Source organism: Acomys minous, assembly GCF_964271855.1.
Source record: "Acomys minous genome assembly, chromosome: 15".
NCBI classification, from domain to species: Eukaryota; Metazoa; Chordata; class Mammalia; order Rodentia; family Muridae; genus Acomys; species Acomys minous.
Window position 1 is genome coordinate 101653693 of NC_140497.1, and position 26515 is coordinate 101680207.

The window sequence follows — 26515 nt, forward strand, 5'->3', positions numbered from 1 at the left end:
GGTGTATGCCTGCCAGCCCAGAGCTCAGGAGCCTGAAGCAGGAAAGCTCAGCTGCAGGTCAGCCTAGGAGACGGCTCTTTCTTGTTTTTGTTGCTGTTGTGGTTGTTGTTGTTGTTGTTGTGGTGGTGGTGGTGGTGGTGGTGGTGGTGGTGGTGGTGGTGGTGGTGGTGGTGGTGACAGGGTTTCTCTGTCCTGACTGTGCTGGAACTCTCTTTGTAGACCTGGCTGGCCTCGAACTTCCTGAGATCTGCCTGCCTCTGTGTCCGGAGCGCTGGTATTAAAAACGTGACACACCCACCCCAACCATCAAACAGTCTTAACAAAAGGAACAGAGAAGGAAAGCCGCGTGTAGATCCGGGCCATTGAGACGTTGCCGAGGTTGGAAGTCGAAGGGGTGGGTTCAGGCTGGGAAAGGAACATGGCTCAGGACAAGGTGCTCCTCCTGAAGAGGCTCCGTGCTCTCCCCGATTTGGGTCCCTCACTCAGCAGGGCAAGCAGGACGCAGCTAGGGCTCAGCCACGCCCACATCTGTGCTCCTCCTCGCCACGCTTTGTATGCCCCGCCCTTCATGGCTGGACTCACACCTCTTAGGCTAGGTTCTGCTTCTCATACCAAGGCTCCTTCCCAACCGCTCTGCTCCTTGCAGTCCAGACCCTCCCCTTTATTATGATTAGCTCTGTGCTACCGACCAAGTCCGGATTCCTCTTCCATCCCTGGCCCCGCCCAGGCCTCACCTCCACGCTGGCCACGCCTTCCTCTTATACCAGACACACCCTCTCGGCAGTGTCAGCTCTGTTCCAATTAAAAGACCCTCTCATCTTTTCTTTTTCTTCTTTCTTCCTCTTCCACTTCTTCTTCCTCTTCTTGTTTTTCGAGACAGGGTCTCTCTGTGTAGCCTTGGCTGTCCCGGACTCTCACTTTGTAGACCAGGCTGGCCTCGAACTCACAGCGATCCACCTGCCTCTGCCTCCGGAGTGCTGGGATTAAAGGCGTTCGCCACCATGCCCGGCTTCATCGTTTCTTTACCCTGGGAAATGACCTAAGCCCGACTCCTCCTCTGACCACCCCCTCTCAGACCAGACACTCCCCTTCATGATTTTGGGACCCGCCTCTTCTGCAGCAGCTGTTCTAGGATAGGTCTACGCCTGTTTCCCTCTCCCCACGCCCCACCTCCCGCCCCTCCCCCCATAGGAACGCACCGCTGGCCTCCTTCCTCTCTCTCTTCGTCCCCATCCCCGCCCCCGAGACTGGGTCTCTCTGTGTAGCCTTGGCTGTCCTGGACTCACTCCGTAGACCAATCACTCTTCGAACTCAGAGATCCTCCTGCCTCTGCCTGCCGAGTGCTGGGATTACAGGCATGGCTCCATTTTCTGACTAGGCCATCCATCCACTCCTTACACAGCCCAAATCCATTCTCTTCACCCCCCCCTCCTCCAATCAGGCCCCGGCCCCAAGACACCCCCCCCCCTCAGAACCAACCTTTTCTCCCTTAGGACCTCTGTTCCACCTTCAGGTCAACTCCTCAACCCCCTCCCTGCGTCCCTTTCCCCCCTTCCCCTCCCCCCCAACCCCTGAACCACCTTCCGCAGACCCCGCCATTCGGAGACCCTCAGGCCACCCCTTCAGGCACCACCTTCCTCAAACCCTCAGGTCCACTCTCAGACCTTAGTTGTGATTCTCATTGCCCTCCTTCCAGGACATAGGCTCCGCCTCTCCACAAGGCTCCGCCCCTCGTTCCCCGCCCACTACCTCGGGTCCCCCCACTTCACTCCATTTAGGCCCCGCCTCCTCAGGTCGGCCCCACCCCTCCAGCCTTCTACCTTGCTCACGTCTCTCCTCTGACTCCTCCCCTCCGCGCCTCAGGCCCCGCACCTGTACCCTCAAGCCCCGCCCACTACCCTAGTCCCGCCCCCGCCCCTACAGGCCCCGCCCTCTGCCCAGGCCTCGGTCTCCGGGTCGTTGCGCGGCCCCGTCGCTCGGGAGCGCGGCTGAAGATGGCGGAGTCCGGCGGCGGCGGCGGCGCCTCTGGCCAGAGCCCCGAGCACCCGAGCAGGTGAGCCCCGCGCCACCGTTGGCGCGCACCTCTCGGCCAGGGCCGAGCCAAGCCGGGAGCGCCGGGTCCCTGAGCGTTCGGGGACGTCGGCTGCCACTGTCCTGAGGGAGCGCGCTGGCCGGAGGGAGGCTGAGGCCCGGTTTCCTGGAGCTGAGGAGCCTGGGGCTGAAGGTGGCCTGGGAGGGTGACGTGGGAGGCTGCACGGGGACCCCGGGGCTCGGGAGGGGACACTGACACCACCTGCGGCCCTCCACAGGCCCTGATGGACAGGGAACCATGGACAGGGGCCTGGCAGGGATCAGGAGGCCTGGGCTTGTCTGGAGGGGGACACTGAGGCAATCGCCTGGGGCCTGGGCATGCCCGGGAGACCCTGAGGCCATTGGTCGTGGCCTCAACAGGTCCTGATTTAGAGGAAACTGTCTAGGGACCTATTAGGTGGACAAGGGCCTTGGTCGTGTTTGGAGGGGACACTGCGGCCACCCTGGGGCCTCAGCAGGTGCTGATGGCCAGGGCGTCCCAGGGGTTGTGAGAGGGCTGGGTGTGTTTGGGGGAGTTTGAGCACTGTGAGAAGGCCAAAGGATCTCCCAAAACATAGGGTCTTTCTTTTTTCTTTTTTTTTTTTTTTTTGGTTTTTCGAGACAGGGTCTCTCTGTGTAGCCTTGACTGTCCTGGACTCACTTTGTATACCAGGCTGGCCTCGAACTCACAGCGATCCACCTGCCTCTGCCTCCCAAGTGCTGGGATTAAAGGCGTGTGCCACCACCGCCCAGCCATATGGTCTTTCTTTGAGACCCTTTTCTTGCACCCTTCATGGGGTTCAAATCCCCCTTCCCTCAGCATAAACGATGGGACTGGAGGTCTTAGCCTCAGATACTGGGTCACCCTGTTTTCATGGTAGGTTTTTTTCCCCCATTATTTTTCTGAGACAGGGTTTCTCTGTGTAGCCTTGGCTATTCTGGACTCACTTTATAGACCAGGCTGGTCTCAAACTCACATCGATCTGCCTGCCTCTGCCTCCCGAGTGCTGGGACTACGGGCGTGCGCCACCATGCCTGGCTCCTGAGGTGGGTTTTTTGTTTTTTGTTTTTTTGTTATTGTTTTGTTTTTTGTTTTTAAGGAACCTGGGAATTTGCATAAAGATAGCAGATGTTTTTAAATATTTATTTTTGTTTTGTCATGTCACCCAGAGTGGTCTTAATGTTGCTATGTAACATCAAACTCTGCTGACCACCCTCCCTTAACCCGAAGTGTCTGCTGCAAAACACTGCAGATAGACACTTTTGTGAATTGCTCTGGAATCTCAGAGGGGAAGGAGCAGCTGACTTAGGGAGCACTTTCCCCGCTTCATTTTCACACTGACCCAGAGGCAGGAACTCCTGCCCTGGGACAGCTACCACCCTTGCAAGGCCAACAAGGAAATGTAGGCTCTAGATGGCTTGTGAGTGCACGTGACGGTGGATACAGTTGGTCCTGGTGCTGGTGCTCCGGCAAGGTCTGGTAGCCTGTGGACACGGGTTGGCCTCTGGGGCTGGAGACAGAGTGCTGACACCACCTAGAGCAGGTGTTGACCCTGCCTGGCCCCAGGGGCCCTTCCTGATCAGCACCTGGACGCTCCAGTGTGTGGTCAGAGCAAAGCCAGGGACTCTGGGCAGGGCTGCGGACATCTGCACACAGAGCAGTGACAGCCCACTGGGGTGTGAGAGAGTGGTAGGCCAGGACTGAGGCCGGCAGTAAGGGAGCGTGGAGACGCTAGGGAGTGAGTGGGCAGGGCTGCCCTGGAACTCCCTCTGTAGAATCCTTTATACAGTATTCTGCCCACACGTGTGCCTGCCCACCACAAGAAGACACCAGATCTCATTACAGGTGGTTGTGAGGCACCATGTGGTTGCCGGGAATTGAACTCAGGACCTTCGGAAGAGCAGACGGTGCTCTTAACCTCTGAGTCATCTCTCCAGCCCCCCCTTTTTAAAAATTTACCGTGTATGGGTGCTTTGCCTGCATGCATGTCTGTGCACTGTCCTCAGAGGTCAGAAGAGAGTGGCAGAACCTCAGGAATTGGAGTTGTGAGCTGCCATGTGGGTACTAGGAACCCAACCCGGGTCCTTGAGGGAAAAATGTTAGGGTTCTTAACCACTGAGCTCTCTCTCCAGCTCCGACTCTTAGATTCGCTCCTCCTTGTCCAGGATAGTCTCCAAGCCTTGGCAGGGTGACGTAGATGTCCCAGTTAGGGCTGAGCACTCAGCATTTCTTATTCTCAGTGCTTTGACAAGGTATGTGTCTGCAGTGACTGCTGTCAGGAAGTGGTGGGTTATGCCCGTAGCTGTCACACTACTATTGCTCTAGTGGCCATGGCCTGCTTCTGCCCGTGGTGATTCTCCCAGGTCTTCAGGCTCGATAGCAAGTGCCTTCACCTACTGAGCCGCGTCCATGGCATTGGTTGGTTTGTGTGTGCGTGGGAGATCAGAGGTCACTGTCACGTATCTTCCTATTCCCTCCGTCTGTTTCCCCCTCTGGCACTTGCCTGAGAGTGCTTTGTTTTGTTTGGCTAGGGTTTGCCACTAGGCTGGGCCTGCCATTTTGGTAATGGGATCCATCTGACTTCTTCCCCCGGTGCTGTAGTTAGACACCTCTGTGTCTGGCTGGTTTTCTTTACCTATATTTTTGGTTTTTGAGGCAGGGGTTCTCTGTGTATCAAACCCTGGCTGTCTTGGAACTCTCTTTGTAGACCAGGCTGACCTTGAACTCACAGTGCTGGATTAAAGACACCACCATGCCTGGCTTTTTTTTTAATGGACACTGAAGCTGGGGACAGTGGCGTGCTCCTGTAATCCCAGAACTCAGGGAGGCAGAGGCAGGCAAATCTCTATGAGTTTGAGGCCATCCTGGTCTACAAAGTGAGTCCAGGACAGGCTAGAGAGAGAAACCTTGTCTCAAATAACAAATAAGGACGCTATCCAAACCTGTGTGCAGATACTTTTCTGATTAAGTCATATCACAGCCCTTTGGTTTTGTGTTTTGTTTTCTTTTTATTTGCTTGTTTGCTTTGGTTTTCTGTTTGTTATTATTATTATTTTCATTATTTTGGGTTTTTTTTGAGACAGGGTTTGTTTCTCTGTGTAGCATTGGACTGTCTTAGATTCACTTTGTAGACCAGGCTGGCCTCAAACTCACAGAGATCCGCCAGCCTCAGCCTCCCCAGTTCTGGGATTAAAGGTGTGCGCCACCATGCCCAGCTGTTATTTATTTATTTATTTTATTTTATTTTTTGGTTTTTCGACATAGGGTTTCTCTGTGTAGCCTTTTTCTTTCTTTCCTTTTCTTTTTCTTTCTTTCTTTCTTTTTATTTTTTTAAAAGATAGGGTCCCTCTGTTTGGCTCTGGCTGTCCTGGAATCAGGCTGGCCTTCAACTCACAGAGATCCTGAGTGCTGAGATTGAAGGTGTGAGCCAGGATTGCTGGGCTGATTTTGTTTTGCTTGAGATAGGATTTCTCTATATCCTGGCTGTACTGGAACTCACACTGTAGCCTGGATTGAAGATGTGTGGCCACCACGCTTGGCACAACTTCCCCATCTTAAAACATTACTTCCTTCATCGGGCTCCTCTCAGCATCTCTACCATGGCACAGATCAGTGTTAATCCCTTTTCATGATTAAGTAATATTCTACTACCTGGCCAATCACCGTTTTATTTATATTGCCAGCGCCTGGTTTTTGCTTGGTTTTGTGTTGGTTGTCATTGTTTCTAACGATATCTCATCTGAGAGTGGTTCCGTCCTGACACCTGTAGTCTCAGGATTTAGGAAGATTGGTTGTTTCGAGTTTGAGGTCAGCGTGTGCTGCATAGTGAGTCCCAGGCTTGCCTGAGCTACAGAGTGAGACACAAAGGGGAGGGGAATAGACAGGAGGGGGCTGCTGAGAGGCAGAGTGCTCGCTTAGGCCTGAAACCACCAGTCTAGTCATTTGTACTCAGAGGTTTGCCGTGGCCCTGTTCTGTAAGAGCTGGTGGACAGTGTCTGCTCTGCCTGATGCGCATTCCGCCGCCTGCCGCGGAAGCTCCTTTGGAAGAGTCTCTGGTGTCAGTGGGACAGTCCACACCCTGCCCTTGGCTGAGTGAGAGCCCTGGGGCTGTGTGCACAATAGTGCGGCTCTGTGCTGAGTGGTGGCGCAGCGTTCACATGGTCCCTAGTGACTGTCTTAGTCACCTCCTGATGTGATGTGGTGGTTGTCCTCTCAAAGGGCCTTGTGTGTGGCAGTGTCTGCCCTGGGCGACTGTCCCAGGGGCCTGGCACACAGAGTGTACCTCGTTGCTACAGCTTGCCGCCTGTGGTCAAGTCTTTCTGGGGGAGACACTTGACTCCCCGGAGCGGGGACACTGGCCTTGACTGCGTCATCATCTCTGGAGCTTGTTAGGGTTTTACTTTGGCTGGCCATGCTGGGGTGACACCTGTGTTCCCCACCATGTCATGTTGACAGCTGAGGACCACACTGCCTCTCCATTATGTAACGTGTTTGTTCTGCCTTCTCTCCTGACTGCAGGGGAGGAAAGCCTGGCTTCCCTTTCCTCATCGGAGCCGTCATTGTCTCAGCTGAAGCTCAATGGAAGGGCAGCATGGTCACCAAGCTGATGGCAGGCCGAGAGGAGGAGGCCAGAGCCTGGCGAGAGAGCTCCTCCCAGGCCAAGCCTCGGCCAGCGCCTCCTCAGGGGATTGAGGTCTTAGCCACCAGCCTTGAGAAGATAGGGTTGTCATGTGGCTGAGAGGCCTGCTGCCCCCACTGGTCTCCGGCCTCATTTGGAGGACAGGGACATGGCTGTCATGGTGCGGCCTGGCTCAGTGAGCTGGCCTTGTCCGAGTGTTCCCTCGACCATCCACACTGAGGCCAGTGCTTCCCATCTCTGTTTAGAGTCTGGAGTCAGCTGATTGTCCCCTGGGGTCATGCAGGCATGGGAGGGGCTAGGTGTTGTGTCCTACCTGCTGCTTCCGCACATTGTGGTAGCAGGCACCAAGAGAGCCTAGTGCGGAGCAGCATTTTGTCGTGGTGGCTGGAGTGGGAGAGTGCAGCGCCATCTGGGGGAGCAGTGGGTGCCTGACCCTGGCTGGCCTCTGAGGTCAGCACACGGGTTCCCGGAGCCAGGGTGGGAGCCTGGGCTGTAGCCTTGCGGCACACATGCGGTGACTGGCTTGCGGCACACATGCGGTGACTGGCTTGCGGCACACATGCGGTGACTGGCTTGCGGCACACATGCGGTGACTGGCTTGCGGCACACATGCGGTGACTGGCTTGCGGCACACATGCGGTGACTGGCTTGCGGCACACATGCGGTGACTGGCTGCGGCTGGACTGTGGCGACCTGTGGCTGTGAGGACAGGCTCCTCGTCATTGCCATAGTTTCTGAGAAGAAAGGTTTTAGGTTGTTTTCTGTTTGAAAGAGGGTCTCACTGTGTAGCCTTGCATGGCCTGGATCTCGCTAGGTAGACCAGGCTGGCCTTGAACTCACAGAGATCCACCTGTCTCTGCCTCCTGAGTGCTGGGATTAAAGGCGTGCAGCACCATGCCTGATGCCTAATTTGAAAAATGTTTTGTTAGTGGGGCCAGTGCCCTGTTAGCATGGAAGCCCTGGCATTTACCTGCCCCCTTCCTCACCCTGGTTACTTCCCCCCCCTCTCGTACCCAACTAGAAGGATGGAGGGAAGCCATGGAGGGACAGCTCAGGGGCCTTGGGGCCCAGAGGTAGGGACAAGTAACACCAGGAGACTCCAGCCTTAGCATCCCTGGCTTCTCAGTTCAGCTGACACCTTTGCATTGGGTGTCTGGCCTGTAGACCAGGTGTGGGCAGAGGAGACAGAGGTGGTCACGGTGAGGTCCATTCAGATCCTGCTGTTTGAAGGCCTCTGGACCGGTACAGAGTAAGGCGGGGGGGGGGTGTTGGGGGGGCTCACTGACCTGTGGCAATTGTGCACTGATGCACTGAGGGGGGGTGTGTGTAGGCTCTTGGGTTTTCACCCAGCTGAGTGCTGGGAGATGGAGCCGGGCCCGCAGGGTGTGTGAAAGGGCAAGCCTCCCTGTGGCCCGAGGCAGCTGCACTGTCTGCAAGTGTCTCATGGACAGAGGTAGCATGGGGCCTGGGGTCACAATCTTGTATCTTCCAGAAAGGCCCCTGGAGCTTTGTCTCCTCAGTGAATGGGGAGGAGGGGGTGGGGGTGGGGACATCTGTCTTCCAGCCCCAAGACTGTCATTCCATTCAAAAGCGGTCTGTAGCCACACAAGGCAGAGCACAGCCAACAAATCTCCACTCACCAGCCACCCCACCCGAGCCCTGGACCTGATTATTGTTTCCAGCTTGGCCCAGGAGGATTGCATACCTGTCTGACGCCTGCCAGGCCTCCCAGCTTCTCACAATAGAACCTTTTCTTTGCTGATGACAGGCCTCTGCATCCCCAAACTGCCCAGTCACATCTTATGTCCCCTAGGGCAGGCATGTACACCTGAGGGCAGGGCCTGGGCAGCCAGCATGGAGGCTGAGCGCCACCTGGCAAGTGCAAAGCCCTCCATGCCAGTGGGTCAAAGGCCACCGTCCTTTATTTGGGGACAGGGTCTAGGGAATCAGTAGAAAGCCATCCGACATGTCTTCCCTTAGCTGAGAGTGAACACAGCCGAGCTGTCCAGCTGCCTGCAGTGGAAGTGGGGGCTGTGGGGTCCCCAGGCGGCGGACCCCCCTGCTCTGGTAGCTGCTGTGCAGCTGTGCCGACTGGCTCTCTTAACACTTGTTAACCCCGGCCTGGCCCTTCCTGCTCCGCCCTTCCCAGCAGCGCTTCCCGCATCCTGTGCTGCTTCTCACGGTGAATGGTGGACACTCAGCCCCGTCCACCCTGAGTGGCCACCCTGCCCAGGAGCCTCGGGAGCCTCAGCTGTTTCCTGCAGGGTGACTGCTTCTGGGGTTGAGCTCTCTCAGCCTTCAGGGCCTCGACCTTCCAGCTTTTAAAGGTCCTGGGGCGGGCACTCAAGGATTGGGGCTGAAGATGTTTTCTGACACCACAGCCATGAAATTCCACAGGGGTCAAAGCCAGGAACCGGGCGGGGTGTCTGGGCTGGATATCCGGAGGCTGCTCTCCACGGGACGGGAGAATTTGAGCCCGGCTTGAAAGCAGAGAGAAGAGCGGAGATGTGGGATCTCCCAGAATCTTCCGCTACCGGATGGTTGGAGCTGGGCTGGGTGGAGTAGCTGCCAGGTGACAGGCGTCTAGAGAGCCATGGAGGCCCCAGGCAGCCCCTCCTCCCAGCTGCTGCTGTGTGCTGCATGGGGGGGCAGCTGCTGGTCACGTGCCCTGCCTGTATATTCCTTTTCAGGCACCAATGCCCAACCTGCCCCCCGCCCCAGTTCTGTGCGGCAGAGTGACCTGGGACTACACGCACACATACGCAGAAGTCACTGCGTGGGTCGCTGGCAGCTTGCTGACCTTCCTGGGGCTTCTCAGTGGCCAGAGTGATGCCAGCTGTTCCTGTCACGGCTGCTGCCCGTTTGCCGTCACCCTGGCCACTTAGGAAGTAGTGCATGAGAACACTTTATACAAAGGTTTGGTAGGGTGTTGACGTTTGTTAGATAAGGGTACATTGGTTTTTGCAAAGCTGCCTTGGGGTTAATGCTGTAGCAGTTTTGGCAGTTGTCAAATCCTATGTGTTCACTGTGCTTCACACTCCCTCCCTGTGACTGGGGAGGCTTCACATGCTCGTCTGACGCAGGCGTGGCCAGGGATGTTCGAGAACACTCTAATAAATGGTTGGTGAAGGGCGTTCTGTTTTTGATATAGGCAGCTCAGCAAGGCCACGGGCAGCTGCTTACTGCAGGAGATTCAAGCACAGGGTGGCAGGAGAGATGGCACGGTCTGTGGGAGCACCTGCTGTGTAGGCCTGAGGACTTGAGTTCCTGTCCCAGTCACGGTGCTGTGGGCTGCCTTCAACCTCAGTGCTGCAGGGCATAGACCTGAAGCTGGCTGACTGCAGACAGGGTCAGTGAGAGACCCTACCTCAAAGGAGTCCAGCAGAGAGTGACGGAGCAGGGCTTCTGATGGCGGAGCTCCAGAGTAATGGAGCAGGGCTCCTGATGTTGGAGCTCCAGAGTGATGGAGCAGGGCTCCTGATGGCAGAGCTCCAGAGTGATGGAGCAGGGCTCCTGATGGAGGAGCTCCAGAGTGATGGAGCAGGGCTTCTCCTGATGTTGGAGCTCCAGAGTGATGGAGCAGGGCTTCTCCTGATGTTGGAGCTCCAGAGTGATGGAGCAGGGCTTCTCCTGATGTTGGAGCTCCAGAGTGATGGAGCAGGGCTTCTCCTGATGTTGGAGCTCCAGAGTGATGGAGCAGGGCTCATGATGTAGGAGCTCCAGGGTGATGGAGCAGGGCTCCTGATGTTGGAGCTCCAGAGTGATGGAGCAGGGCTCATGATGGAGGAGCTCCAGAGTGATGGAGCAGGGCTCCTGATGGAGGAGCTCCAGGGTGATGGAGCAGGGCTCCTGATGGCAGAGCTCCAGAGTGATGGAGCAGGGCTCCTGATGGCGGAGCTCCAGAGTGATGGAGCAGGGCTCCTGATGGTGGAGCTCCAGAGTGATGGAGCAGGGCTCCTGATGGAGGAGCTCCAGAGTGATGGAGCAGGGCTCCTCCTGATGTTGGAGCTCCAGGCCAGGGCTGACTACATGGCAGGAGCCTGTGTCATGACAGACAGGCTGGTGAGAAGGGCTAGTGGTAGCAGCCTTTGCCATCATGTCCTGCCTGGGTCCAGCTGCTGAAAGGAGAGCACACATGCATGCCATGGTACATGTATGCACACAGGCACACACTAGAGGACTCTGAGAGAATCTGGTCCCTCTCCCTAGCTGCTGTCTACCTCCTGGCCTCGACTTGTATACCCCCAAGCTGGTAACGTCACGGGGGAAAGAACTGCTGCCTGGAGCTGCCCAACTGGCAGTGGCGGTGCATTCTGGAGGCAGAGGCAGGCAGATCTCTGAGTTCAAGGTCAGCTTGGTCTACAGATCTAGTTCCGGGACAGCCAGGACTACACAGAGAAATTCTGTGTGCGTGCGTGTGTGTGTGTGTGTGTGTGTGTGTGTGTGTGTGTGTAGGGGGGAGTGTCCCAGAGAAGGTTCTGATAGACTCAGGTGGGCCACCCTTTCATCTTCTCACCAGTCATGTGGCCAGGGCTCCCGGAGGCTCTGGTTGGCCGGGCAAAAAGTGGGTCTACTTTATTGATCCCCACTGTGTGTGCAGAAAGAAGAGCTGGGGTCCCCATCCCAGGAAGACGTGTAAGAGTGGAGGCTGAGATGAGACGTCCATAAATGGGGGGTGTGCAGGGTTGGTGTAGTCGGGTCCTGCCTTGAGGTGGAGGCTGGTTTTGTTCTGAGGCTCTGGGATTCTGCAGGCTGGGATGGCTTGGAGGTCCTAGCATGGACCTGTGTGCCCCAGCTGTGCCCCAAGAAGTGGGCCTCACCTGCCCTCTGGCTGGGCCTTCACCCACCCATCTACCTTGCCTCTTGCTGTCTAGGTGATTAACGTGGCTGAACTTCTTCACCGTGGTGGGGATGTGGCTGGGGTTCCAGCTGGCCTCCCAGAGTTCCCATTTCAGCTAGGGAACAGGAAAAGCAGGCAGGCAGGGACCCGGAAGCTGGGGCCCTGGCGTCTCCCAGGGTGACTGGTAGGCCCTTCCCTCACCTAAGGGGGCCTCCATTCCTCATGAGGCGATGGGGAGGCTAGTGGGGTCCTCTGGGGTGAAGCTTGAATCCTTTGCCCCCTCCAGCTCCTGGGCTCCATGCCACAGCTCAGCTGGGTTTTGGGGAGTAGCCCAGCCATGGAGCCTGGGTCCTCCCAGCTGCATCTCAGTGGTGTCCTGCACCTGTTGTCTGGGCTGTGAGAGCAAGAGTTTGGCTTGCTAAGGAGCCCTCTTATTTGTTGTGTGCTCTTCAGCAAGTATGAGCCTCTCTGTGCCTCAGAGTATTTCCTGCTCACGGTTCCTGGGCAGCTGGTGAGCCAGTCAGGTGGACACACCCACATACAGCCTGCTGGCATGGCCCTGTGCGGGCATTCTCATGGTGATGCCCAGGGCTGTGCGTTAGCTAGGAGTCCAGGTGAGAAAAGCTATAGACAAAGGACTTGACACTGCTCAGGAAGGTGGCATGTTAATATCCCATGCCCTCCTGTGGCCTCTTTCTAGAGCATGACCTGCTCCTTGCTGATCTCAGCAGTGGCAGCAGTTGGGCAAGTATGGGGCTTGGCATTGGCTGTGGAGGCTGGCGGGTTCATGACCTTCCAGAAGTGGTCATGCAGAGTAGCCTGCTTTCTAGCTCTCCACTCACGGAAGCCCATCTTACAAATCAGTGCTCCTCACCTGTTCCCTACCCCACCCCATTTTCCAGGGAGGCAATGGGCTCTGGCTCCCCCTGGGCAGGTGGTCAGTGTACTGCTGATGGGCGAGGCTGCTGGTCTCCCCCAGGTGGTCAGTGTACTGCTGATGGGCAGGGCTGCTGGTCTCACCTTTGGCCTGCTCTTGGAACAACATCCTTCATTTTCCAGGAGTCCTTGTGGAACCTGGTGCTGGTTCCTTCAAGGAAGCGCCTCCCAGTCCTGTGTGACAGGGGCAGCCCCCTTCTCACACCCACCCAGCTACCCAGCAGCCCCTCAGGCTGTCTTCAGGTGCAGCCCAGAGATGATGCCTGATCTGTTAAGCGGCTAGGACCCTGAGGCCTGGTTCATCCTGGCTAGCATTGACCTCAGGCACCTGGCCCACACCAAGCAACGCTCTCACAGCTTCTCCCTTGCTGTCAGTGTCTCTGGGCTCCTGTTTGCCCCTCCCAAGTTCTGAGTTTCTTTTCCCACAGGCCAGCCTGGAGCAAGCCTACAGCAGGTACCTTGTTGTTTTTCCCCCAGTTAGAGGTGAACCCCAAAAGAGAGGGCTGCCACTGCAGGAGGAGAGGGCAGGCTGCAGGCCAGGAGCCACGAGTGTCCCAGGGGAGGGTTTGCTGACGTGAGTGAGCGTGGGGGCCGCTGGCCTTCCTGTCTCCGGCTGGTGTGAAGTGCCAGAGCACAGTGAGTTGATCCTGTAGCTGGAGTGCTGTGCCCAGAGCTGGGAAACATTGAGTAACTATGGCAACAGGCAGGGGTGGGTGTGCTGGACCCCAGAGCTCTACACCCTCTGCCTTGGTAGTTGGGGCCAGAGCCACTTGGATGTTGGTGGGAACAGAATGTTGTCTGGACAGGAAGAGGGACCCAAAGCGAGGGGAGGGCCCTTACCTCAGTTTCACCATTTTAAAGGAAGGACATTTGCTAGCTCACGAGGGAGCCATGGGGGCCTGGGGAAGCCTGGCACCTGCTCTTGGTCAGGAACTGAGATGGTTGAAGAGGTCAGGGAGGTGGCCCTATGGTGGCTGGGGACCCTGTGAGATGAGTCACTGGGCCACCACATTCCAACACTGGCTCCTCTCATTCACGGTCTCTGCGGCCCACATCTGTTGGCGCTCCACCGTCTCCTGCCACCCAGGTCTTTGCCCCGCCCCCACCATCTAGGCCCTCTGGGAATGGTCTTGGAGCTATTCCAGGCCCATGCTGCTGGTCTGAGGTGGCCAGCCTGATGTTGCACTGCTCCCTGAAGCTCCGTCCCCCACCTGTGTGTTTGGGGACAAGGGTGGGGCAGCAGTGCAGCCGGGGTGTGAGCCAGCCAGCTGTGCCGTGCTCTGGCGAGCCACAGGGACAATAAAAGAGAAATTGGCTTTGAAAGTATAAGTGGCCGGGCTGGGGAGCGGGACGGCAGCGGCGAGCTGCACTCTGCGTGGGGGTGGGAACGGATTTCACTAAACCCCAAAGAAATGTTTCCATGAAATTCTTCTTGTTCTTGCCTGTTTTTTGCACGTTCTGAGGAGAATGGTTCTGGGGTTTGGAAAGCCGGCCTCGAGGACAAGGCCAGGGCTGGGTGGGGGCCGGGGCCCATGTCCCCTGCCAGCTTCCAGCTCCAGTGCCCCATGGGGCGCTGGTCACTAGGCCGGCCTGCCACAGCTGGTTCAGCCAGGCTTGTGGGCTCTTTCTCTAGCGGCTTGATCAGTACAGGGTTGGAAGCAAGGACCCTGTAGGGTGGGGGCTGGGAACTCAAGCACCAGCACCCGCAGCTGGACCTCGGTGGATTCTCATCAGGCCCTGACACTTTGGCCTGGGTGTATACACAGGTTTGGACCCTGCCTGGGTGCCTTGGGCTGTATTGGGGGAAACATGGAGGCAGGGAGATGGCAGGATGGCTGGGCCTACGCCAGGCCTGAGACAGAATATGAGGCTACTCTTCAGGCTAAATCCACGCTGAGGGTACGGCCAGGGTGGGTGGTGAGTGGCCTCTGGAGACTGTCCGGTCCGGGGTTGCTGACGCACTGGCTCTGATGACTCATAGGCCGGCCACCATGACTCGAGTGGCTGTCTGGAGATTCGGGCTAGCTCACGGGGCCCCACCATGTGGCCGCCCACTGTCTAGAACTGTTCTGAGTAATGGGTCCTCCCTCCTCCCGGTGCTGGTCCTGGTGCCGGCAGAAGCAACCTTAGTCATAGCCCAGGCAGGACAGCCCTCCTTTGTCCATCTCTGCTCTGGCTGAGCTGCCCTTTGGGGGCTCAGTCTAGTTGTGTGGGTTCATGACAGAGGCGCCTCCTCAGCGAGGAAGGCCGTGCCAGGAACTTACTAATGCATAGGGGACAGCGCTCAGCCCAGGCCACCAGCTCAGACAGATCCGAAGACTAGCGGTGCCCTGGCCTTGTCTTCTGCTTATTCTTTTTGGGCCCAGGCCGCCCATTTCCTTGGGGGGACCCAGACACTGGTCACCTCTCTGGGTAAATTAATTGCATTTATTACTTACCCTGCCCCTGTGTGTGCATGTGCACACATGTGGCACGGTGAGCTTATAGATGTTAGACGCCAGCCCGAGGTCCTAGGCGTTGTCGTGTTTGTGGTTTTACTTGGGAAGCCGTATCAATCTGGGCCCTTCCACCCTTTTTTTTCTTTCAAAAAATGTAATGGCAGAGGGCTCGGGGCACTTGGATTCTCCTTCCTCCCTGGGACACTGCCCTGTCTGGCCCCTCTGCCCTTCCAGGCTGTCCTCACCAGGGACAATGTGGGCCGGCTTCCACCTGCGGGGCTCCTGCTGCCTGAGGATGTGGCTTTGCCACCTATGACCAAGACCTCATTCATGCTGTGATCCTCTGCACCCCAGCTTCTCCACCCCTCACCCATTCATGTTTGTGTTCCTTCCTTTGTGAGTGTGCACTCACATGCACTGGTTCATGCTGCTGCTGGACTGCTGCCCCAGCTCACTGGCTCGCTCTTGCACTTGTACAGGGAACCACACCTGCAGTCCTAGTGCAGCCGCCATGCCGTGTGCAAGGACAGCCTTCCTCCCCATCCTCCAGCTCAGTGTTCCCTAAGCCTGGAGATGCAGGCTGCAGGTGCCCTGTGCAGGGCTGAGCACTCAGTGTCTGTGTTAACTGCCGGCCAGCTGTCGTGACCACTGAGCAGCGCTAATCCCAGAGCGTAGGCTGAAGCATCGTGAAGGCAGTTTGACAGCATGCCGTCTGCTTAGCAAGACAACTGTAGTAGCGTCCTCCAGTACTAGCATGCATGTCCTCCCACGGGCCAGCCAGCCACGGGGCCAATTAGAGCAGTTGCTCACCTGTGACCTTCACGCCACTACTGCACCAGTGACCTGCATCTTTTTTTTTTTAAGACTTATTTATTATTACATATACAGTGCTCTGCCTGCACATATACCTGCAGGCCAGAAGAGGGCATCATATTACATTATAGATGGTTGTGAGCCCTCATGCGGTTGCTGAGAGTTGAACTTAGGACCTTTGGAAGAGCAGTCAGTGCTCTTCACCTCTGAGCCATCTCGATGGCAGCTCAGTGTAGTGCAAGATCCAGCCTTGAGTAAAATGGCCATTGGTGTCCCTGTTCCACATGGCGCCTTCGGCACGGAAAGCTAGGCCGCAATGCCCTCTCCTTTCTTGCTACTCCTCACCCAGTGTTCAATGACAGCCGCACAAGCTGCATGTAGCTCATACTAGGTATAGCGTCATCTGGAGATGGTGGGAAGTGGGGAAAGGTGTGACAAGTTCCACACAGAGGCATCATGATGTAGGGACATGTGTAGCTGTGGGTTTTGTTGTCCGTGGGGTTGCAGGTTCTGCCCCTCACAGAGTCCAAGTGATGGCTGTCTGCAGGCAGGAAGGCTCAGCCAGCCCACATGTGAGCCCTTGCTGCAGTGAGCTTCCTATCTGCTCTTCCTTAGGGCCTCAGCTCCCAGCCTCCGCACCATCCTTTATTATTTATTAACTGGTTGGTTGGTTTATTAATGCATGTGTGTTCTGCCTGCCTGAATGTTTCTGCACCACTGTGTGCAGTGCCCATGCAGTCCAGAAGAGGGCATCAGGTGGCCTGGGTCTGGTTTACAGATGCTTGTGAGCTGCCCTGTGGGTGCTGAGACCTGAACGTGGCTCCTCTGCAAGAAGACCTAGTGCTTTTAACCACGGAGCCTTTCCTCCAGCCTCTGCATTGTCCTATTGTTTTGTTCTTTCTGGCTTTGACACAGGGTTTCTCTGTAGCCCCGGCTGTCCTGGACTCACTTTGTAGACCGGGATGGGCTCGAACTCAAAAAATCGCCTGCTGGTTGTTGTTCTTGTTGGTTTTGGTTTTGGTGTTTTGTTAGTTTAGTTGTGAGACAGGGTTTCTCTGTGTAGCCCTGGATGTCATGGACTCCGCTTTGTATACCAGGCTGGCCTTGAACTCACAGAGATCTTCCTGCCTCTGCCTCCCAAGTGCTGAGATTAAAGGCATGCTACACCACCACTGCTGGGCAGAAGCTTTATTTGTATTTTTATGTGTATTTATGTGTGTCCATGTGAGTGTTTGCCATATGTGTGTGTAAGAACCCACTGAGGCCAAAAGAAAGCATGGGATCCTCTTGAGCTCCAGTTACCAATGGCTGTGCGCCACTTATGATGGATGCTGAGAGCTGACCTTGGGTCTCTCTCCAGCACCAAGCACTTTCACCAGGATGCAGGCAGAATTGCAGTAGCTCAGTGTCCAAATGACGAATGCCCCATGGTGCTGTTGTACCAGTGCAAAGCCCTCTGTCCCAAATCCCCTTGAACTGAGAAAAAGTCCCTAGATGACTGTGGAAGTCTTTGCCTGCAGCTTTCTGTTCTTCTGGGGGGGGGTGGGGGGGACAGAGGGGGAGCTGTGTGCTGTGGAGCTTCATGGTGGCCTTTGACAGCTGAGAAACACGGTGGCAGAGAGGGCTCCTGCCACACCCCTCATCTGTCTACTGATCTTTTAAGAAATGGTTAATGTTGCTCTGTGGGCTGGGGAGACAGCGGTGCGTTTTAGCTAGCCCCTTCCCATGGTGACATCTGAGCATGGTTGTCACTCTGCAGCTTCTGCACTGGGTCAAGCACACATATGGCCCTGTTCATGGTCACAGACACCAGTCCCTCAGGGGGGCAGCAACAGGGGCAGCCATTCCAGCTGCCACACAGCTCTGGCCGGCTCCTGGCCCTTATCTGTTGAAGTTGCTAGGGTTAGGGTTACGGGATCAGGCCCGGTGCAGTGATGACCTTTGACCCTCTTGCGCAGACTATATATATCCACCAGCCCCTGCAGGCTCCTGAGGGATGTTATCAGGAGTCTTAGTGGACCAGAACTCTGGAGAGCAGGTCACAGGAAGCCGTGGGCCCCGTCCATGGGGCATGAGGGTGGCCCTGGCCAGTGGCCTGTGATGTAGCGTATCTCCCAGCATCTCGGCCCCAGGTCTGCCAGCCACAGTAGCCTGGCCAGAATGCTATCATGCTCAGAGGACAGAGGTGAGTGCTGAGATCTGCACCTCCCACCAAGCTCAGGAGAGACCTCAGGACAAGCCAGGGCCTTTGGTCTGCCTGGATCCTTCCTTTCGTGAACCCAGCAGCCAGGCACCCAGAGACTTTGGCTTTCCTGCACCCTAAGGACTCACAGCTTCCTACCCAAGGCAGCCTGTACCTCCCCGCCCCATAGAGCCTTATGCTGGGTTCCTGCACCCTCCACCTCCTCAGCCAGAGCAGTACCTGGCTCTGCATTGCTTCTGATCTCCACCTGAGGGTCTCTAGACGGTCGTACATGGAATTGGACAGCTGGCCAGGTACGGCGGCCGTCAGGGTGCTTTGTGCCGTCGGAGCAGCTGCAGCCGCCGACAGCTTCTTGTCTGGGCACTGGTGGGTAGGGGCCCCAGAGCCTTCCCTCTCATTTCTCGGAAAGCCCAGCACCCTGCATTCCTGGCTCCAAAACGGAAGGGTGGGTCCTAAAGGCCCGATGGTCCTGAGAGATGGAGAGGTAATAGACAGAGCGCTCAGCAGAGGAGGTGTCCCTGGTCCTGCCTGTTGGGGTGTGTGGGGCTCTCGGCAGCCCTGCTCCCCTTGTGCTCTGACGGTAGGGGTGTCCTGTGCCAAGCTTCAGCAGAGGGGGTTTGAAGGGAGCAGAGGCTGCTGGGGACTTGACAGGGAATGACTGGGCACAGACCACACGTGGCTGGGAGGGCGTGTTGGACTTTTGGCTTGCCGTGTGCTTGTCTTAGACAGTCTCACTAGGTAGTCCTGGCTGCCCTGGACTCTGTACACCAGGCTGGCCTTGAAATCAGAAGCTTTCTGCGTCCTGAGTGCTGTGCCACCACACTCCCTGACTATGTTTTATGAAATAAGCTCTCACATAGCCCAGGCTGCCATTAAACTCTCTCTGTAGCCAAGGATAGCCTGAACTCCTCATCCTCCTGTGTCTACTTCCAGAGAGCTGGAGTGAAAGGTTTTCTAGGCCCTCACTCCATCCCTGAGCCACACGACAGCCCCTCACTGAGGGATTCTAGGTAGGGCTCCATCCCTGAGGCACGCCCCAGGCCCAGCCTGTTTACCCACAGACACTTGCAGTGCCTAGCACAGGCTTGGCCTGTTTACCCACAGACACTTGCAGTGCGTAGCACAGGCTTGGCCTCTGCCTGGTCTCCATTCCTCCTGAAGACTAGTGTGTGTGTGTGTGTGTGTGTGTGTGTGTGTGTGTGTGTGTGTGTGTGTGTTTTGTTTGTTTGTTTGATTAGTTAGTTTTGGTTTTTCTAGACAGGGTTTCTCTGTGTATCCTTGGTTGTCCTAGACTCACTTTGTAGACCAGGCTGGCCTCGACCTCACAGAGATCCGCCTGCCTCTGCCTCCCGAGTGCTGGGATTAAAGGCCTGCACCACCACCGCCTGGCCAACCCTGTGTGTTTAATGGTCTTGTCCCCTTCCACTTGCTACTCTGTACCCTCCCCTGTCTGTCCTGGCTGTTTCTGTCAGTATTACAGTTCTAAGTGTCTTGAATGTCAGTATGAGTGTGTGTGTGTCCCAGAAGTCTCTGATACATACCTCTTCTCTGCTGTCTCTGCAGCCTGGCGGACAGGAATGGGGCCCTCAAGTGCACCTTCTCTGCAGCTGGCCACAGCACCGGCCTCCTGCAGGGCCTGGCCGCCCTCCGTGCCCAGGGCCAGTTGCTCGATGTGGTCCTCACTGTCAACAGTGAAGCCTTCCATGCACACAAGGTGGTCCTGGCAGCCTGCAGTGACTACTTTAGGTAAGCCTGGCCCTAGGAGCCTGTGTGGTAGCCACCTCCTTCTTTTAAAGACAATGTTTTTTGTTGTTGTTGTTGTTGTGTAGCTTGGACTAGCCACAAATCAAAATCCCTGTGCTCCATCCGGTGTGCCAGCACACCTGACCTAGGCTTTCTTTCTAAGTGTCCTATTTTTCAGTCCTGTTGCACACTGGGTAGGCACTCTGCATTGGGTCCCTCTCTGTCTGTTTGATTTGCTTCATTTTAGTGTGCGTGCGCGTGTGTGCTGGTGAGTGGGGGGAAGGTGGGTGTGTACTGTGGTGCTTGTGGAGTCAGGACATCTTGCAGGCATCAGCTTTCTCCTCCCACCATGTGGGCCCCAGGGACTGAACTCAGTTTGTCAGGCATAGCAGCAAGTGCCTTAGCCCACTGAGCCATCCTGCAGGCTTTCCTGCCCCCCCACTCATTTTTCTCTCTTGACACCAATCTCATATAGCCCAGGCTAGCCTCTCATACTCACAGTGTAGCCTAGGATGCCCACGAACTCTTTCTGATCCTCTTCTTCTACCTCCCCAGTGCTAGGCTGACAGCCCTGCAGCAGTGCCTCAGCCTCTACCCTCCTAAGCCTCAGTCAGCGCCTGCACATGCCAGGCCTTGATGCAAGCCGTGCGTGCCCAGTAAGGACAGAGAGTGATGGTCCCTTTGCTGCCATGCTGTCCCCTGCAAGTCACTGGAGCTAACAGCCGAGAGCCTGGAGGGACACGGGAGCCATGTGCCTCAGTAGACCTCCTCTCGCCTCCCCTGTATCATGCCTCAAGCACGCACAGACACATGGATCTGTCTACTCTTCCCTGTCCTGGGACTGAGCCAGAACTCAGGGCCCAGTGGCCTTGGTTGTCAGGGGGCACCCCTGTCAGCAAGAGTGGGAGCTGGAGTGGTTGCCTTGGAGACCTGTGCCTCCTTCCTCCCGAGCTATGACCCCCGTTCTAAGAGGGCCAGGTATCCCGGGTGCACTGCCTCCCAGGTGCACATATTGACCCACACGTCCCTCTAGGCCCAGCCATCCTCCCTGGGGCCCAGCGAGGCTGTTATGGGGAGCTGCTGCAGCCAACTGGGGCATCAATGCTATTTTTACTCTGGATTTGGGGGCGGGTGGGCAGCCCAGCCAGCAATGCCTTTAAAGGCACCCCGCTCTGGCAATGTAGCCCATGAGGCCTTAAAAGGCAAAACTCCCTTCTGTCATCTGGCCTGGCCTCTTTTCTCACTGAAGTGCCTAAGGGCTGGTGGGGACTCTGGGGGACACACAGGGGCCGGGGCTGGGAGCTGTTCCTTGTGGTCCCTGGAGGCCCTGGATGCTGACCCGTGGAATGATGGCATTAGGTGGCAGCCCCTCCATGGCAGCCGTGGCCTCACTCCTGCTGTGACCTGAGCCTAGATCTCATCAAGGACAGCCATGTGGGGTGGGTGTTATCTTTAATGACAGGGAAGGGTGTCCTTCCTTCTCTGGCAGGAAGGCCTGCTCATACTTGGGAGGGCTGCTGGGAAATGTTACAGAATGTCACCCAGGGATCCTACGGACCCTGTGAGCACAAGCCAGCCTGTTCCTTCTTCCTGCTGGAAGCCTTCCTAAAGCCCCTGGCAGGGTCTGCATGCCCTCACTGGCTACATGCTGCTCTCATACAGTCAAGGACTCAGCTGGTGCTGGGCCGTGCCTGGGCCGTGCCCCAGCTCTGTAGTGTCTCCCTGCAGACAGCAGCCCCTTGTAGATAGTGACCTCTTGGTGCCTTCACAGCAGCCTAGGGGGAACAAGGCAGGCTTTGACCCATTTCACAGGTTCCAGGGTTGAGAAGCTGGTCCTGGATTCTGGTGGGGGAGGTAGGGGGCGGTGTGGTGTGGAGGGCACACCAGCCGGCCCTGTCCAGGGCTCAAGCGGTCAGGTAGCTGCGCATCTGCAACTGGTACTTGCCCAAGAGGCCCACCAGCCAGCCTTCGGGACTGGGGCCCAGGCAAAGGTGCCAGCAGTAACGGCTGCTCCCCTGCAGCTGTACAGGCTCAGGCTGGGGCTAGGGGCAGTCCACAGCTTGGGTACACTACCAGCCCTGCTAACTGGTGTGTTCCAACCTCCAGGGCCATGTTCACTGGCGGCATGCGTGAGTCCAGCCAGGCGGTCATCCAGCTGCAGGGTGTGTCTGCACGAGGTCTGCGGCACATCATTGACTTCGCCTACAGTGCTGAAGTGACGCTGGACTTGGACTGCGTGCAGGACGTGCTGGGTGCTGCCGTGTTCCTGCAGATGCTGCCAGTGGTGGAGCTGTGCGAGGACTTCCTGAAAGCTGCCATGAGTGTGGAGACGTGCCTGCACATTGGTCAGATGGCTACCACCTTCAGCTTGGCATCACTGCGTGAATCCGTAGACACCTTCACGTTCCGCCACTTCCTGCAGATCGCAGAGGAGGAGGACTTCCTGCGCCTGCCACTGGAGCGCCTCGTCTTCTTTCTGCAGAGCAACCGGTTGCAGAGCTGCGCTGAGATTGACCTGTTCCATGCTGCTGTGCGCTGGCTGCAGCACGACCCAGCGCGCCGCGCCCGAGCCAGCCTCGTGCTGCGCCACGTGCGCTTCCCTCTCATGCAGCCCGCTGAGCTGGTAGACAGTGTGCAGACGCTTGATGTCATGCTGGACGACGCCCTGTGTCGCCAATACCTGCTGGAGGCCTTCAGCTATCACGTGCTGCCCTGCCGCCAGCATGACATGCAGTCGCCGCGCACTGCTGTGCGCTCTGATGTGGCATCCCTTGTGGCCTTCGGAGGCACGCCCTATACCGACAGTGACAGAGCCGTCAGCAGTAAGGTGTTCCAGCTGCCTGAGCCCGGAGCCCGCCACTTCCGAGAGCTCACGGACATGGAGCTGGGCTGCAGCCACGCAGGTGTGGCTGTGCTGGATAACTTCGTCTATGTGGCAGGTGGCCAGCACCTGCAGCACCGCAGTGGCGAGGGTGCCGTGGATGCCTGCTACCGCTACGATCCGCAGCGCAATCGCTGGCTGCGGCTGCAGGCGCTGCGCGAGAGCCGCGTGCAGTTCCAGCTCACGGCGCTGGGTGGGCTGCTATATGCCACTGGTGGCCGCAATCGCGCTGGCAGCCTGGCATCCGTGGAACGCTACTGCCCACGCCGAGACAGCTGGGACTTTGCCTGCCCACTAAAGCGTCGCACCTGGGGTCACGCTGGTGCCGCAGCTGCTGGTCGCCTCTACATCTCAGGTGGCTATGGAGTCTCGGCTGAGGACAAGAAGGCGCTGCAGTGCTATGACCCTGCAGCCGACCGTTGGGAGCCCAGGGCACCCATGCATGAGCCCCGTGTGCTGCACGCTATGTTGGGTGCCGCCGGCCGCATCTACGCCCTAGGTGGCCGCATGGACCATGTGGACCGCTGTTTCGATGTGCTGGCCGTGGAATACTATGTGCCCGATGCAGACCAGTGGACCAGTGTGGCCCCCATGCGGGCTGGCCAGTCAGAGGCCGGCTGCTGCCTGCTGGAGAGGAAGATCTACATTGTGGGTGGCTACAACTGGAGGCTGAACAACGTCACTGGCATTGTGCAGGTGTACAACACAGAGACTGATGAGTGGGAGAGAGACCTGCACTTCCCCGAGTCCTTTGCGGGCATCGCCTGTGCTGCTGTCCTTCTGCCCCGTTCAGGCCATGGGAGGTAGCTTGGGAACCCAAACTAACTGTGTTCCCACAAGTGTTAGGGCCCCAGCCCTTGCGGTTCCCCACCTCCTGAGCCAGCAGAGAGATCTGGTCCCAGAGGTTTGGGTGCCATGGCAGCCACTGCCCAGTGGGTGTCTCCAAGCTGTCCTGTGTGGCTGGGCCTAGATTTCCCCACCCTTAGCCAGACATTCAGATATAAACTTGTGGATGTAAAACACCGAGTCTCTGTGGGAACTGCTCTCCCTGTCTCCTGGCTGGTCTGAAGTCCCGGCTGCGCCGTGGGTAAAGGAGCTTGCCACCGAACCTGGCAACCAGAGTTCTGTATTGAGACCCTCGAGGCAGAGAGAGACTCGGAGAGACTCCTCGGAATTGCCCTCTGATCTCCAGTGGGCACCGTGGCACACATGTGTGCATGCAATCAAACGAGTGTAACTTAAGATTGTAAATCAGCTCCATGGTGCCTGGGCAGCATTCAGGATGCAGGCATGTGCCTGCCCCAGAGGCACCCTAACAGGGCAGCTGCAGTCATGTCTTCACCACCAAGCACCCTGGCCCACCTGGACACGTGGGTTCCGGGAGCATCCCCAACAGGCTCCCTGTTCAATCAGGGACCTAGCACTGGTGTGCACCAGTCTGCTTTTATAAGAAGACAGAGCCATGTGAGGCATGGTAGCCTGTTGTTCCAATACTTGGAGGCCGAGGAAGGAGGATCATTGCAAGTTCTAGGCCAACCAGGGCCACAGAACAATGACAAAACCCACAAAAACCAAACACAGGAAACACAAAAGCCAACTCAGGCTGGGCGGCCTCTGTCAGACAAGAGGGAGGAGACCGAGCTTTGTGCCCATCTCCCACGCTGGCTGCAGGCAGCCACACTCCCAGGTCTGGCTCTTCCATGGTCCCCGACCCTGGGGGCAGTGGGGGTGCTGCTGCCATGAGCTCCAGCAGCCTGACCAAGATGTCAGCTATGCTTTGTTCTGCTGTTTGAAAGCTGAAGTCTCATCTTTGTGTTTTCTTTCTTTTTTTTTCCTTGTTTAAGGAAGCCAGCCCCACTATCTTCCAAATGAGGTTCTCTGGTGATTTAAAGTGTCCCTTGCTGCCCACAGACAAATGGATGTCGCCATTGTGTGGCCACTCATCGCATGAGTAATTAACCCCACTCCTTTGCCACGACCTCTGCTGAGCAGTCCTTTTATTTAATAAAGACTTTATGGTGAAGGATGAGCAGACCTGCGCCGACCGCCTGCTGCCTGCCTGACCTCCGGCTTTGAGGGCTCCCTCTCCATCCCTCCGGCTTTGAGGGCTCCCTCTCCATCCCTCCGGCTTTGAGGGCTCCCTCTCCATCCCTCCGGCTTTGAGGGCTCCCTCTCCATCCCTCCGGCTTTGAGGGCTCCCTCTCCATCCCTCCGGCTTTGAGGGCTCCCTCTCCATCCCTTTTTCTTTACCCTCCGCACCGAACAGGGAGCTGCAGGGCTTGGCTGGGGGGCCAGCTTGGGCCTTGCTGGGCAGCCTGGAAGAGAGTGTGCAGGATCTAGTGAGGGACCTCTCCAGGCAACCCCCAGAAGCTTCACTCTGCTCAGATGCACACCCCAACTGCAGATAAGCCTCTGAGGCTCTGATGGGGCAGAGCCAGTAGGACCTGTTTCCACCCGCCCAGGTGCCCCTCCAAGGACAAGGACCTCCAGGAGCTTTCCCCTAGCCCAGCCCAGGGAACAAGGGCCTGATAGCCTAAGAAAGCTGCTGCTGTCATCCTCCATTTCACCCCAAGCTGCCTGCCCTGCCACCCCAGCCACCATCCACAGCAAGGCTCAGGCAAGGCCTGCTGAAGTAAGGGCTGATGTGTGGGAGGGAGGAACTGAGGCTGCCAGGGCATCCAGACGGAACCCACCAAGACATTCCAGCTCCCCAGAACCTGAGCTTCCCCGGGGAGAAGGCCTCCAGCCTTCTGCAGAGGGGTAGGGTGAAGTGTCTGCCAGCCACAAGTCCCCCAGATCACATAGCACCTCACAACATCTTGTCCCCAGTGAGCTGGCTGGGGCGCCTGCCTGGTGTGGGGGCACTGCTGTATCTAACTAGGGCGACTGTGCAGAGCCATCTGAGCCAGTTTATGGAATGTTCTTGGGGGCCCCTGCTCCTTCCTTGGCGCCCACCCCACCCCCCTGAAGAAAGGAAAATTATTTTTTGTATTGTAAACTTTAAACATGAAAAAGCTGTTTTTAATTAGCAGAAGCTGACTTGCATGTTCAGTCAGTGAATGTCTGTGTCCTTCAGGGAAAGGGAAAAATGCCTGTGCACTACACATGCGCACACCAGACACAGGGGTACACCTGAGTGTGAGGACACACAGCAACTCAAGCTGGACATGCCAAACCCGTGGGCTTCCGCCTGTGCACCATCTCAAACACACACATGCTCTCACATATGGTTAAGGGCAAGCTCACCAAGCAAGGAGTGTGGCTCAGGGCTGGAGCCCCTACCTAGAATGCCTCAGTGAGTTGCTCAGGGAGTGGCTCGGCTGGAGGGTCCTGCCTAGAATCCACACCCGACCCCACCCCTGTGAGGGACTGGGGCAGGTCTCTGTGGCAAATGGCAGATGTAGTGTGTGTGAGCCCTGGTTTCTATCCCCATCACACAGAGAAGCCAGCTCCAGCTTCCCACAGATGCCCTCTCAGAGGTTGGTAGCAGCCCTGCCCTGGCCTCTTCGCCTTTTATCTTACAGTCTTAGGACCCCGAACTGCCTTGAGCTTAGGGACACTGGGCTGTTTCCGGCTTCTTCCTAGAGGCCCTGGCCAAGGTCCTCAGGCACCTCCCTCCACACCTGGACTCTGGCTGTGGGAAACTGCCCTCTCAGGGGACAGCGGTTTGCAGGCCCGAGAGACAGGCCAAGTGTGACTTCCAGGGCCTCGCAGTGAGTCAGGCTAAGGGGGCCTCCAGGGAGCCTTGTGAGGTGGGAATGCGCCTGGCCCGGACCAGCTTGGAAGCCGGCCCCTGGCTCCGCTTTCCAGAAGTGTCTCCAGCTTGAATATTCTCACGGCTGAGATCCTCTGTGCGCTCCCTAGTGCTGGCCGCACCTGGCTGCCTGGCTGCAGCCTGGGACCTAGCCCAGAGGGACTTGGCCAGAGGATGCTATACCCAAGAGAGGTGGG

The 26515-nt window shown here is 57.1% G+C and overlaps 1 protein-coding gene across 2 annotated transcripts; it reads left to right on the top strand.

Annotated features, from left to right (window-relative positions):
- Positions 1-1904: 1904 nt before the first annotated feature.
- On the top strand, positions 1905-24593 carry KLHL26 (kelch like family member 26). Of its 2 annotated transcripts, XM_084759165.1 has the most exons (3): positions 1905-2053; positions 19504-19686; positions 21790-24593. In XM_084759165.1, the coding sequence occupies exons 1-3, from the start codon at positions 1995-1997 to the stop codon at positions 23369-23371; spliced, it is 1824 nt and encodes a 607-aa protein (XP_084615291.1). In that variant the 5' UTR covers positions 1905-1994; the 3' UTR covers positions 23372-24593. The 2 variants fall into 2 exon arrangements, with proteins under 2 accessions (XP_084615291.1, XP_084615292.1); XM_084759166.1 differs by lacking the exon at positions 19504-19686 and having other exon boundaries at positions 1928-2053.
- Positions 24594-26515: the final 1922 nt, after the last annotated feature.

Bases quoted from the DNA above. Each gene is read 5' to 3' on its own strand.
- KLHL26 (XM_084759165.1), top strand. From the start codon at position 1,995: ATGGCGGAGTCCGGCGGCGGCGGCGGCGCCTCTGGCCAGAGCCCCGAG. The intron at 2,054-19,503 runs GTGAGCCCCGCG...CTGTCTCTGCAG, and splicing joins AGCCCCGAGCACCCGAGCAG to CCTGGCGGACAGGAATGGGG. The intron at 19,687-21,789 runs GTAAGCCTGGCC...TCCAACCTCCAG, and splicing joins GCCTGCAGTGACTACTTTAG to GGCCATGTTCACTGGCGGCA.